At 36.5% G+C, this 13,602-nt stretch overlaps 1 protein-coding gene across 1 annotated transcript in view; it reads left to right on the top strand.

Annotated features, from left to right (window-relative positions):
- The first annotated feature begins 1,032 nt into the window (after positions 1-1,032).
- LOC111047729 (PEST proteolytic signal-containing nuclear protein) overlaps positions 1,033-13,602 on the top strand; it is a 34,027-nt gene continuing 21,457 nt past the window's right edge. The window contains exons 1-2 of the mRNA XM_022333559.2: positions 1,033-1,417; positions 12,344-12,540. Coding sequence (XP_022189251.1) covers positions 1,381-1,417; positions 12,344-12,540 — 234 coding nt within the window. The 5' untranslated portion in view covers positions 1,033-1,380. The remainder of the gene's footprint in view (positions 1,418-12,343; positions 12,541-13,602) is intronic.

Raw genomic sequence — 13,602 nt, 5'->3', positions numbered from 1 at the left:
TAAGGAAATTAGCCATAAATTGAATCAAATACTAAATTGCTGCCCATTTTAAACTAACTATGCTCTTACACATGACAAAACAAGATTCTCCAAAAGATTAGCTTCAAGATTTACCTTCAAGGGAATACTAGTTCAAAGTTTGAATAAATCTCTCTATAGATAGCCTAGCTATCTAAAACGTATTATATCATATTGAAGATTACAATTTCAATTAACAACTCTGATTGATAACATGAAACAAACACAAGATGATTTGATAGCCACAGTAAAATAATATTTGATCTATACTTTCTTGTAGGAACCCTGTAGAGAAGCTTTTTTCACATGAATTATGCAGTTCTAAATTTGTTAATCATGATACAAATTATATACTCCATGCATGCTTCTATTTAAATATTTGACAATCCACATATCCTACAAAATCACAAAAATCCTACAATTTACAATTAGTTATTGGATCACAATTTGATTTGTCATTCATGAACCTAATTCATTGGAATTAGGTTATGACGCCTTCAATGTTTACGTTTTGCCTCACCCGTATGGCAAAATCGCGTCCACACGTACATTCAATGCTCGCCCGAGGCGCCTTTGAGCATGCCAAAATACCGACAGGGTTCCGGTTCGCCCACATGCCTCAGCGAACAGTGTCCACACGTGCGAATGCAAGCCCTTGTACACACGTCCGTACAGATATACACGTATGCTCACCCGAGGCAAACGTACGTGTGTACACCGTTAAAGAATGGAGCTCCGGCGACCCGTCTTCTACTATAAAAAGATATAGGCCTAAACTGGGTTGACGACAAAGTGGGTCATTTTCTCAACCGCATCTGTGGTTTCATGACACGAAAAGCTGGGTCTGTTCAGGAATGTGACCTAGTCTGTCACTGACCCAATTCGTCGGGGAGTGCAGAAATGAAAATCGACAGTAGCTGACGCCTCATGATACAACAAACTGGGTCTGCTCAGGAGAGTGACCCAGTTTGTCGCCGACCCGATCTGTCGTTAGTGTGTAATAGGAATCAACCCACTTTGGCGCATCACAACTGAAAAGCTGAAACTGAAAATGAAAGCAAAAACACAATCGACAGCTACTTACAGCCACACAGAGATCAGAGAGTAACCAAGAAAGGATTAAGAAAATAAAATTCTGATTCTAAAATCTTAATAATCAGTGTCGGAAAACTTCCACAATATTTTTAGTAGTCGTATCAACAATGATTGTTTTTCTTGCCTAGTCATATCAAGTTTTAGTTGAGATGTAAAAGTGGTGGTTTGAACGTTCGATAATTTGATTCAGGCTAAAGTAATTTTGTGTTTCATGCTGGCGATATTATCACAATATTTATTGAAATACTAATCTCATCTCATATCATCATGCATAAAAGGAAGTATCAAGAGAGTGATAGGAAAGGTAAGGATACAGTCGTAATATCTATTTTATAATCAATAGTACCTAGGCAACTTATTATTAAATACGGTAATATTTTTAAAATTTTATTCAGCATCCGAATGACAGAAACGTTTAAATGTTTAGCTAAGATGAGCAAAATTGAATAGTTTTATTAATAACGCTACTATTTTATAATTTTTGCTTGTTCTAAAATAAGTTAGGCTAATATTTTTTATCTTAAGAAAAATTTATTGATTTTGGGGGTGATTCGGTAGTTTGCACTCAAGTTTCAACTCCATTATTACAATATTTCAAATCTAATAATTTTATATAGAGTAGTCCTATTAAAGCTCAAAAGTCATGCAGTTTTTTCATAATCTCCAAAAAATAAATGAAGTACCGGTACTGCATGCAGGGGCGAGGCGTGACTTTTTGGCTCAGTCATCTCCAGGAACAATTCAGTTGAAGTGCGAATGAAAGCTGCACCTCCCCCTCCCAACTTAGAAGATAATTATGTTCCATTTCATACGATTATTCATAGAGCAAGATAACATCTAGTATAACAGTATAAAATAAACTTACTATTTAAAATCCACCGGAAATTGACCCCGCTATTATGAATAAATATTTTTTGGAAGTAGGAAGAAATAATGCAGAGAAAATCCAGGATAGGTCTACACAGAGTTTTTTAAACTCACAGTACTCACCTTGTTCAGCGGCCAACTCTCCGAATTCATTCTTTTTGCACCCATCGAGTTATGATGAGGTATTACTTTGTATCAAGAACTTGAAAAGTAATGCCTCTCCGGGGATGGATGGAATAGGCAACATATGCTTGAAGAATATTGCTGAGTACATAGCTAAGCCCTTGTCAATGTTATTTAATAAGTGTTTCGAATTTGGCCATTTTTCATCTCATTTTAAAATTGCAAAAATAATTCCACTTTATAAATCTGGTGACAGGAAGGCGCCCGAGAATTACCGCCCCATCAGTCTTATTAACAATCTATCAAAAATTTTTGAGAAGATAATTAAGAAACGTATACTATAGTATTGGTATAGGTACTTTAAAAAATATAAATTTATTGCTGCTAACCAATACGGTTTCCAAGAGGGAAAATCCACCGAAGACGCAATGACTGAGTTGGTAAGAATTATAACGCAAAATTTCCAAAACAGTAAAAAAACCGTGGCAGTTTTTCTAGACCTGGCTAAGGCCTATTTTACCATTCCTCATAGTGTCCTTCTGTATAAACTGGAGAGAATAGGTTTCCGGGGGAATGTGTTAAATTTATTTAAGGGTTACTTGCAAAAAAGAGTACATATCCTTGAAACCAACAAAGTGGCATTGTCTGAATATGGTCTTCCTCAAGGTACTGTTCTCTCGCCGATATTATTTTTAGTCTATATCAATGAACTCTTGAAAATACACATAAACGGATGTCATGCAATCTCCTTTGCAGATGATACGGCCTTGATTTTATCTGGATCCAGCTGGCAAGAGACTAAGCGTTTGACTGAGTCTGGTCTGACCAAAGTGAAGTCATGGCTTGATCATCATACGCTGACACTTAATGTGAAAAAAGTGTATACATGCTTTTCTCTCCATCAGAAAGGGCTATCCCTACTGATGCATTTCGAAGTGGAATAAAAATCCACTACTCAGACTGCACTCATAATAACAATTGTGGGGAGTGGGTAGGCTTGCGGGAGAGAGATGGAGGCTGTGATTGTCAGAAACTGGAGAGAGTAAGAGAGACAAAATACCTTGGAGTCATGTTGGATTCACAACTCAAATGGAATGCTCACATAAATAATACTTGCAGAAAAATGAAACATGTGATCCATAAATTTCATAGATTAAACGGGCTGGGTGATCTAGATATCCTGCTGTTAATATACTACGCTTATGCCCAGTCGGTTTTGCAATATGGTATTAGGGTATGGGGTGGAGCATTGGACACACATTTCAATAAAATCTATCTTATTCAAAAGCACATAATAAAAGCAGCACTTGGCCGACCTAGACGATACCCTACACATCTCCTTTTCATTGAATTTCCAGTATTAACAGTTAGACAGTTATTTGTTAAGAATATAATACTATATAATTAAAAATATAAATCAATTTACACCACAAATTAGAACTTACGATTTCCGTATACAGGGTAATTTCCAAATCAATAGAACAGACATGACTGTGTGCCGGAGACAATTCCCTTACATAAGTAACAGACTGATCAACCTCATACCAGATAAATTAATAGCAAAAACTAGTATTAAAAAGATAGCAGTATGGATAAAGTCAGTGAATATCTCGCAATTCACTCACACATAATGCACTAGTAAATTCCACCTTCACTTAATTATCCTATATTTCTTTTATTGCAGTTATCTTTTTATTTTTCTTCCAAACCTCAAATAGATTTTCTCAGATTCATTCTCTGTCTTCTACTCTGAGATTTTTAATTTATTCTTCTGACCACAAATATAATAATATTGTAATATTTATTTTCTAAGCCACATAATGGAATTCATCATTCAGTAATTAGGCTACTTATATATTTTAGTGCTTCAAATTACACTTTTGAATTTACTTTTCCTTTTCATTTATAGTATGTTTATTTATATTTCCTTTCATATGTATATTCATTCTAGTTTCATCTATTCATTACTTCATTGAAATTTTTTTTTATTGAAAATTAATATCGATACTCGCTGCCAGCAGTCAAACTTCGGTTTTGCAGGCAGCACCTAACATGTTATTTTGTTTTGACAAAGTTGTTTTTCGTGTATATTTAAATATTGATCAATATGTTTTTTTTCAACTTTGTATTGAGGATTATTATTTTTGTTGTGGTGAAATAAAATTTGATTTGAAAATCCTACCTTATTTAAACAGGAACTCGGCCCTCCTGGTTTTGGCTGCGAATTTCTGTATGACTACATTGTAGAAATCATTCTTCTCTCTCAAAGACTCCAATAGCCCCTTCTCTATCGACATTAGAGCAAGATTACTCAATCGTTCTTCTGTCTGGCTCGATCTTTTATAGGTGTGGATCCTTTTGAGCGCTGAAAAACTGCGCTCAACTGATGCTGTGGCTGCTGGAATTGTGCAGGTCAAATTCGCCGATCGGAACACCTCTTTGAATGATGAATCCAGGCCTTCTGGTGAACTGGTCAACTGGTGATTTCTTTTGAAATACTGAAGTACGATAGAACACTACCAATTCACTTTTTAGTCCTTGAAAATCGAAAACTTTTGGATAGAGTTGTTTCAAAAGAACGAATAGAGAGTCAGGAAACATATCTGGAGTGGAATAAAGTTCAACGTTCTTGGAATTCAGAATTTTAAAAAATCTTAAGCTTCCCAATGTTGAAAATCGAGCTTGGATGTGTCCGATTAAATTATCAATGATTGAATAATATAGCCTCCTGTATTTTTGTTCAGGAGATACATACTCTTCCTTGGTCTTCTTTCTTGTATTGGGGGGTAGGCCCACGGTGGAAACAGTCTTTTCCCACACTGATTTGAAACCTACTGTTTTGCATTGATCACATGATATTTCATCTCTTCCAGTTTCCTTTTCCTTGCAATCTTTGCAGCTGATCACCCCTTTCCTATAAAATTTTAGCTCATTTTCAAAGTCTCTTATCACATTCAAACACGTCATTATGTCCGCTTGCTCACTTTGCAAAATATTGTAGATTAAATCAGTTTGTTGAAAATAACGGCGAAAATGTGTTTAGAAGAAACACAGTCTGAAAACTTTCAAGATATTGAATGAATCCCATGGTAGTGCATCTGTCTGCTCCTTTCCACTCATCATTTTCGTTCTCATTGATTCTATTGAAAAATTCTATAATCTCTTCTCTGTAAGTTTCAATAGTGTTCACAAGTCGAGATGTGAAACACCACCTGGTGGGTGCAAAGGATGGTATAGACTTTTTCAAATATTGTTGAACCGCAAATGATCTTTTTGAAGAATGCGAGGAGAATGTTGATATCCCATTGAGAGTAGAGAAAAATACATTACACTCATGAATCTCATTCATCCCTTGTGATAGTACAAGGTTGAGAGCATGTGCGTAGCAATGTGTGAAAAGGGCAGTAGGGTACTCGTCTTGCACTTTTTTCTGAAGACCAGTCAAATGACCTGACATAACAGCAGCGCCATCGTATGTTTGAGTCACAAATTTATCAGCCAAGTTGTACGTTTCTACAGTTCTTCTAGCATGAGCCAACAGTCCATTCGCGGAACGATCAGCACTAACATCCGTAAATCCAATGAACCGCTCCTCAACGCATCCATTTTCACGCACAAATCTAAGAATTGTAGACAGCTGCGATTTTTTTCTCACGTCAGAAGTTTCATCAAGCATTATAGAAACAAAACTTGCGTTTTTTATCTCTCGTTGGATTTCTTCAATTACAATGTCACTTATAATTGTAATCAGCTCATTTTGAATATCACTAGATGTTCCTTTAAAAACTGTTGCAGTTTCAAAATGTTCAGAAAGTGTAGGATCCCACGTTTTAAGAAGATTCAAAGTTTCAACATAATTCCCTTTATTCAAAGATGTTTCACTCTCATGTCCACGGAATAGTAGCTCCTGCTTGGCAAGGAAACATGTAACATCAATCAATCGTTTTAAAACCTCTCGATTCTTATTCACTCTTTGATTATGAAGCGAATCGTTTACTTTCAAAGTTTTATCAATTCCTTCATCTACTCTCTGTCTCCCGAAATTGTATAAATCCATGACATTCTGAAGATGACTCTCGGATTTTTTATGGGCTTTGGCTGATTTGGTTAAACCACCTAGATTATTGAATCCTTTCAAAACCCAAACATTCTTATCACGAGAAAACAGGGAACATGGCCAGCAAAATAGTCTATTTAAACTTTCACTTCCACAGAGCCATTTGTAATTGTCATAGTTCGAGGGTGTGAAATGTCTGGTGTATTTTCTCTTGTTGTCGGTAACTTCATTGGATAAATTTTTTAAAACAGGACAAGGGGGTGCCTATTTTCAAAAAATTAGTAATATTTTTTGTTCAAAAGTCAATGAACTAGAAGGTTTGTTTTTCAGTTGAACAATAATATCACTGGCCGCTGCTGCCATTTTAGATTAAAAGAAGAATTACACAACACTGCAAATCATCTTTAGAAAATAAAGATTCTAAGAATAAACGTGAGCCCGTATTATCAATGACTCTATTAAGCTAGTTGAATTGAACTACTAATTAATGATAGATAGGCTACAGTCTTAAGCTTAAGAACTCTAGAAACTAATAGAAACAATAATTCAATAATTGAATACAGAAAAAACGGTGTTTTTCAATCTAATAGTAATAAATAAGTTCCATTAAGCCGCGTTTACACCGGAGTTGGCAACAAAAAATTGCCAACTTCGATTACAGACGCTAGTTGTCGATGGAAGTCTGCAACATGTACTTGCAACCTGGGCACATAGTTTGTTTTTAGGTCTGCAACCTGCAACTTGCAACTAAACTTTACAGTATGTAGAAAATCAGACAGTGTGTAGAATGTCGAGTGCTGAAGAGGTTGTTCTTGCTGCGGCAGCGTGTGTTATTTTATCAAAATGTAAAAAACCGAGAAGATACTGGGTTCGACCTTCATTGCAGGCAAGAGCAAAGTATAGCGGCAGCGATCTTTTAAATGATTTGAATCGAGATGATACAGATCCTTTGACGGGAGAATTGAGATGCGATGGCAGTGTAAAAAACTTTTTAAGAATGTCAAGTGACGATTTTGAAAGTTTAATTGTTGGTATTGGACACATAATTAGTAAACAGGATACTAACTACAGGAAAGAAATTCCAGTGCGAGAAAGATTGGCTATTACATTGCGCTTTTTGGCGAGTATACTAGTCTCAGTTATTTGTTTAAAGTTTCCAAAAGTGCGATATCTATTTTAGTGCCAGAGGTTTGTGAGGCTGTTATAGGTTTCCTGAAGGATAACATACAGGTGGGCAAATAAAGAACATTACTAAATATTGTTATTTTTAGATACCTTTTATTTGTTTACGTTGTGCACTGAGTTAATAAATCTAGACAAAAAAAAACCTGGTAGTGACTTGTAAATAAAATATGAACATAAAGTTAAGTTAATGTTTCAAAGTAACACAATTCATAAAATTAGAAATAAATGTATACAACAGAAAAACTCCAAATCAAACAAAGAAACTCTATAGCTTAAGTAATGTATAGCTTAGCTTGAGTAATGTATAGCTTAGCTTACATTATAGCTTAGTTAATGTATTGGCATCTTCATCACCCTCAGGCTCCAGAACCACTTTTTCCCTTCTTATTAATTCGTTGGAATGTTGTAATCAAATTCCTCATTTTAGACTGGACTTCAAGTTTGTTTACTTTTATTTCCTGGGAAATTTCATTCCAAGCATAATTTTTTAAATTTTTGTTTTTAAAATCCGAAAGGGTGTGGTTCCACAAGACAACCTTCTCTCTAAACAACTCTATCAAAGTAATGACCTGATCACTCCACTCCACTTCACTTGAAAGATTTTCCATTACACTAGCACAAACAACAACCATACACAAAACACAACAACTCACGACGACTAGCCTGCTTGAACTGAGGAACTGACGCAGCGCGACCACGTGGAGCCAACAGGCGGGAGGGGTAGCGGGGTAGTTGCAGACTCAAGTTGCAGCTCAAGTTAGCGCTGCAACTTGCATTGCCGACCGGGGTTGGCAACCGCCTTTGATCTTTACCGACTCCGGTCGGAAAACCAAATTTCGGTTGCCTACTCGCAAAATCGGCAATGCGAGTTGCAGTTGTTTTAATGCGTGCAACTCAAAATTGCCGATAAATGTCGGCAATCATTGGTTGCCAACTCGGGTGTAAACGCGGCTTACTCAGTACTCAGTAGGCTGATTGAAATCCAAATAATTGGAGTCCACGCCGCGACACTAACCATTAACCGACACTAACCGCGACACACACACACTATTCACACTTATTTATTGCTTTTATCTATCGAGTCTAGTTTAGATACAGTTTTGCAAACTAACACCCTATTATCAAACTAAATAATTATCAAAATATCAATAATCAAAAGGACCGGTTTCCGAGCTCGGGATTTAGCTGTTACTTTCAATAGACTCAGAAATTTGGCTGTTCCAAGCGCTGCGTCTACGCCCCATTTTAACCCAAATTTCTGACTTGTGAGTTGAAAAGTCTAGATTTAGCTGAATATTAAGCTCGGATACTGCTCTTAATTATAAAAATAAATTTGGAGAATTGAAATTAAATCATAATAATTATTAATTCATTAACAAATTGCAAACAAAATAATTATATTCCATCATCGTACGGTTTGCAACACTAGCGCGGAAGAGTGGAATCGCAGAAAATAGCGATGTCTTCGACCGTTTACTACACCATCGTGAGAGGGAGAGTGGGAGAGCGAAGATGCAGAAGAGTGGTGGTAACCAATGCTAAATAGCATTACTGGAATCGCATATTTATGAGAATCACACTGAACGGATGGAACTGATGATGTATAGTCTACTATTCAAACTTGGCGCGCTCGCTAAAAAACTATTAGCTTCTGGTTTCTTCACCTATTTTTGTATTTTTTTCTAAATATTCCAATTCAATTATTTAATATGCACATTACATCAACTTCTGTCCAGTCATCGGCGAATCCAAAGATGACCAGACGCCTCGCCTCTGACTGCATGCGACATAACGGTCTCACAAGGTGTCAAACTATCAAAAGATAAACCGAAAAACTTCAATAACTGTTGCAGACTTATTAAGTTTTGTTGGATAGCATCAGTCATCAAGGAACAGTGGGTATAATAGATAACCCTCTAGAATAAGGGGTCCGGTTTTTCCTTTGCAAAAATTGTTTTAGTACTACATTTGAAGATTAGTTTTATGCTTCATTTTGCCCATTTAAAGTTTGATTTCAAAAACATTAGCCTATTCATTACTGACAAGCAAGCTAGTTATTTGTTAATAGCCTATATCATTAAATATTAACGTTAAATTAAAAAAAATCTGGTGTGGCGCACTCACACAACTTTCCTTGCTCATTGAACTGTAAGCCCCATTCTTAAAGGAGAATAATTTAGGGGAATAACATAATGACGATTGGCAGCAACATATTTGACACTACGATCAGACTACTGTATTATCTTCTTCTATATATATAAAAGCGAAATGGCACTCACTCACTGACTGACTGACTCACTCACTCACTCGCAGAACTAAAAATCTACCGGACCAAAAACGTTCAAATTTGGTAGGTTCATTTGGCCCTTTAGAGGCGCACTAAGAAATCTTTTGGCAATATTTTAACTCTAAGGGTGGTTTTTAAGGGTTTAAAGTTCGTCTTTTAGCATGTATATTCTTCTTATTCTCTTAATTATAATTGAAAAATGTCAATACCATATTATGTTAATATAGAACTATAATCTAGAGAGAGTACCTCTTCGAAACAGTTGTTAACTGGTAACTAAATTAATAATTCTGTCAGGTTGGCATTAAGTTGAGTTGACTTTGTTAGGTTGGCACCAAGTTGAAGATTGAAAAGCATTCATCGCGGAAAAATTGATTGGGCACTGCTACTTCAATCAGAGCTATTCCTGGGAATATTATATTACTAGCCGTCAGGCTCGCTTCGCTCGCCATATCCGTTTAGCCAGACGTTTAGTCTGGACCCCCGACTGGTTTGTCCTAACATATGATCGTCCTACAAATGAAAAATGCAGGTGAGCGAAGCGAGCCTGCTGATCTCATTCTTGGACGATCCAGTCGGGGGTCCAGGGGGCGGAGCCCCCTAGCTAAACGGATATGGCGAGCGAAGCGAGCCTGACGGCTAGTGTGCAGCCTATATATAATTATTGTTTTCAGAGTACTTTTTTCTTTGTGTAAATTTTGAAATTCGATGATATTTTTTAAAAGTCATCAAAACAGCTGTTCTACAGATGAAATATCTCGACTATGTGTTCTTTTTATGAACTGCTCTATCTACCTACCTCATGCAAGAGAAGGAGGTTACAAAGCCCATTTCTCAAGGATGGGGAGGTCCACCCATTAGTTTCCCAGAAAGGAGACTCATGCGAGTTAATAGAGCTGATAGATAACTATACAGGGTATAAATTTGAAAAAAAAATCGGTCAAGTCATTTTTGTGAAAAACATGGTTTTTTAGTAATTATCCGCCATTTTGCTCAAGAATATTATGGAGCTCCTGCAATTTTCCCAGAAATGAGACTCATGTCAGTCGATAGGGCTTATGAATACCTAGCTATCCATGGTATAAATTTGAAGAAAATCGTTAGAGCCGTTTTCGAGAAAACCGTGAAAAACATGGTTTTTTAGTAATTATCCGCCATCTTGAATTGAATTTTATTGAATTTCTTATTGTAGGATCCTCAAGGTATAAGGACAGTAAGTTTAAAATTTCAAGTCAATCGGTTAATTAGGAATTGAGTTATCGTGTTCACACACATACACACACACAGACCAACACCCAAAAATCATGTTTTTGGTCTCAGAGGACCATGAAACGTATAGAATACTTGAAATAAGGGTACCTTAATTTTTTTTGGAAACCAATACTTTCCTTACGTATGGTAATAGGGCAAGGAAAGTAAAAACTCTTGATATGGTATAAGCATGACAGCAATTAGGCCTACACCTTGTTATAGCCGTGCCGATTGTTTAGACCTAGTATGGGCTACCATCAGACCTAGTGTGCCTATCATCAGACTGTGTTCACACTAGGTCTGATGATAGTCCACACTATAGTGAGCTCCACTTTATAATGACAGTATTCGATCAACTTTGATATTGCTATCCTTGTCTATCAACCGACATAGCCGGTGGTACTATCCTTTTCGAGGTCCACAACGATGACAATAATGTTTTTGACAGTGTAGAAATATAATTAATTAATGCAGAGAATTGGCATCGCTATTCTTCTATCTTTATCTAGTGCCATTATAACGTGGACCACACTATAGGTCGAAACGATCGTCACGGCTATAATTAAGGGTTTTTATTCTTATTCCACATCAAACGAGGTTTAAAATTAAACGTTAACCTATTACTTTCCTTGCCCTATTACCAGTAATGAAAGTATTGCTTTCCAAAAAATGTTGAGGTACCCTAATTTCAAGTTTTCTATACGTTTCAAGGTCCTCTGAGAACAAAAACATTATTTTTGGGTGTTGGTCTGTGTGTGTGTGTATGTGTGTGAAGACGATAACTCCATTCCTAATTAATCGATTGAATTTTAAACTTAAGGTCCTTATACCATGAGGATCCAATAATAAGAAATTCAATAAAATTCAATTCAAGATGGCGGAAAAAATGGCGGATAATCACTAAAAAACCATGTTTTTCACAGTTTTCTCGAAAACGGCTCTAACGATTTTCTTCAAATTTATACCATGGATATAAGCCCTATCAACTCATTTATAAGCCCTATCAACTGACATGAGTCTCATTTCTGGGAAAATTGCAGGAGCTCCGTAATATTTATGTGTTCTTTTTATGAACTGCTCTATCTACCTACCTCATGCAAGAGAAGGAGGTTACAAAGCCCATTTCTCAAGGATGGGGATGTCCCCCCATTACTAAAGCTGACAGCGTTTTGTAGTCTATATTATAAGGGACGTAGAAATGATATGCATATGTAGTTTTCCATCTGAAAGCACTAAATGCTGTGTGATGCATCTTGGCAACTGCTCCTGTTGCTATGGCAACGGCGTCCATCTATTCACGTTCTAATTGGCTTAACTAGTTCTTCTCACTCCAACGTTAGTTCGCCCCTCTAGTTGCATTCAGAAGTTGATTTAACTCAACTATAGAGTTGTCTAACCCAAAACTGTTCTACGCCTAATCGTACATTGTCTCACTTGTGCCAGTGTTTCACGTTGACCAGGGTCAGAGTCAAGGCGTCACGACAGAGAAGAGAAGGATAGAAAGGAGTACAAAAACAAGGATGATGACAGCGATGGTGAAACTAAAAAGCAAAAGATGAAATTCTCGATTGGAGCAATGCGAAAGCCATTGGGTGCCGGAATGGCAATCACCAGTAAACCAACTGTGAAGGCGATCAATATCAAATTGGAGCCACAGGTAAGACTAGATTTGCATTTTTAATTAAATTGATACAAAATAAAAAAGTTTTCCTCGTGAGGGAAGTTTATTCTAAATTAGTAGGTACACTTCCAAAAAATTGATAAAAGGTTATTAAAAATTAATAAAAAAATAGGCGGCTATATTGTAGTATCAATTTTTAATGTCACTACAGTTTTTATATGTTTTTGGCGCTTATCAAGGCACTTGATAAGCAATTGAACATTGATACTCAATCTTCGGTGCACATTGTTCATGGTTGAGATCTTACAAGTTATTAAAGTTGAAATCCTCACAGGATTCGATTAATGGCCAAAAGTTGAAAAGGAAAAAACTATCAGTCTTTATATTCAATGTGGAGATATACCACAATATCCCACTCAATCCTGAAGCCATGTTTATCCATTCAGTACTTCTTTTATAATATTCTTTCCTATGTTATGAGGAGATATCTCTCTCTATTCACTGTGTCATGAGAGTGCTCAATGCAATAGATGCTAAACCACGCGACCCGCTCAGTCACTTGTTGTCTTAAAGTAATGCGTGCCTTATAGTACATGAATTTGACCCCTGATTGATCTGATGGGCATTTGAGACAGAAAAGTATACTTCAATGTAATTGGAATGAGCAAATCTTTACAATCTAAAGAGGTTTACACTTTGAAAGGTCATTCATAGTTTCTTATAAATAACATTATTGCTTCCCATTCAACCAATACTGATAGTTAGTCTAGAAGTGAATCTCATCAGCACCAGCACCAGCTCTACTGAGCGCACAGACACGAAGCAGCAATAGTCATTCCAATTGATGGCATGCCAATCGACCGAATCCCATTCGGCCGAAAAGCTATATTTTCCCATACAGCCCAACCTTTTTTCCCCATTCGATCGAATTAATGAAATATTGAAACTGGAACTTTCCTATTCAACCGAATCCCAAATGATCGAAAACTTTTAAGAATATTTCCAATCGACCGAAAACGTTGTTTGTCGCATTGAGCCGAAAGTGTTGAGAGTTCCATTTGGCCGAAAGTGATAGGTTTCCCATTTGACAGAAAGTGA

Source organism: Nilaparvata lugens, chromosome 1 (genome assembly GCF_014356525.2).
Source record: "Nilaparvata lugens isolate BPH chromosome 1, ASM1435652v1, whole genome shotgun sequence".
NCBI classification, from domain to species: domain Eukaryota; kingdom Metazoa; phylum Arthropoda; class Insecta; order Hemiptera; family Delphacidae; genus Nilaparvata; species Nilaparvata lugens.
The sequence above is the reverse complement of the archived record's forward strand: the minus strand, read 5'-3'. Positions and strand labels throughout refer to the sequence as shown.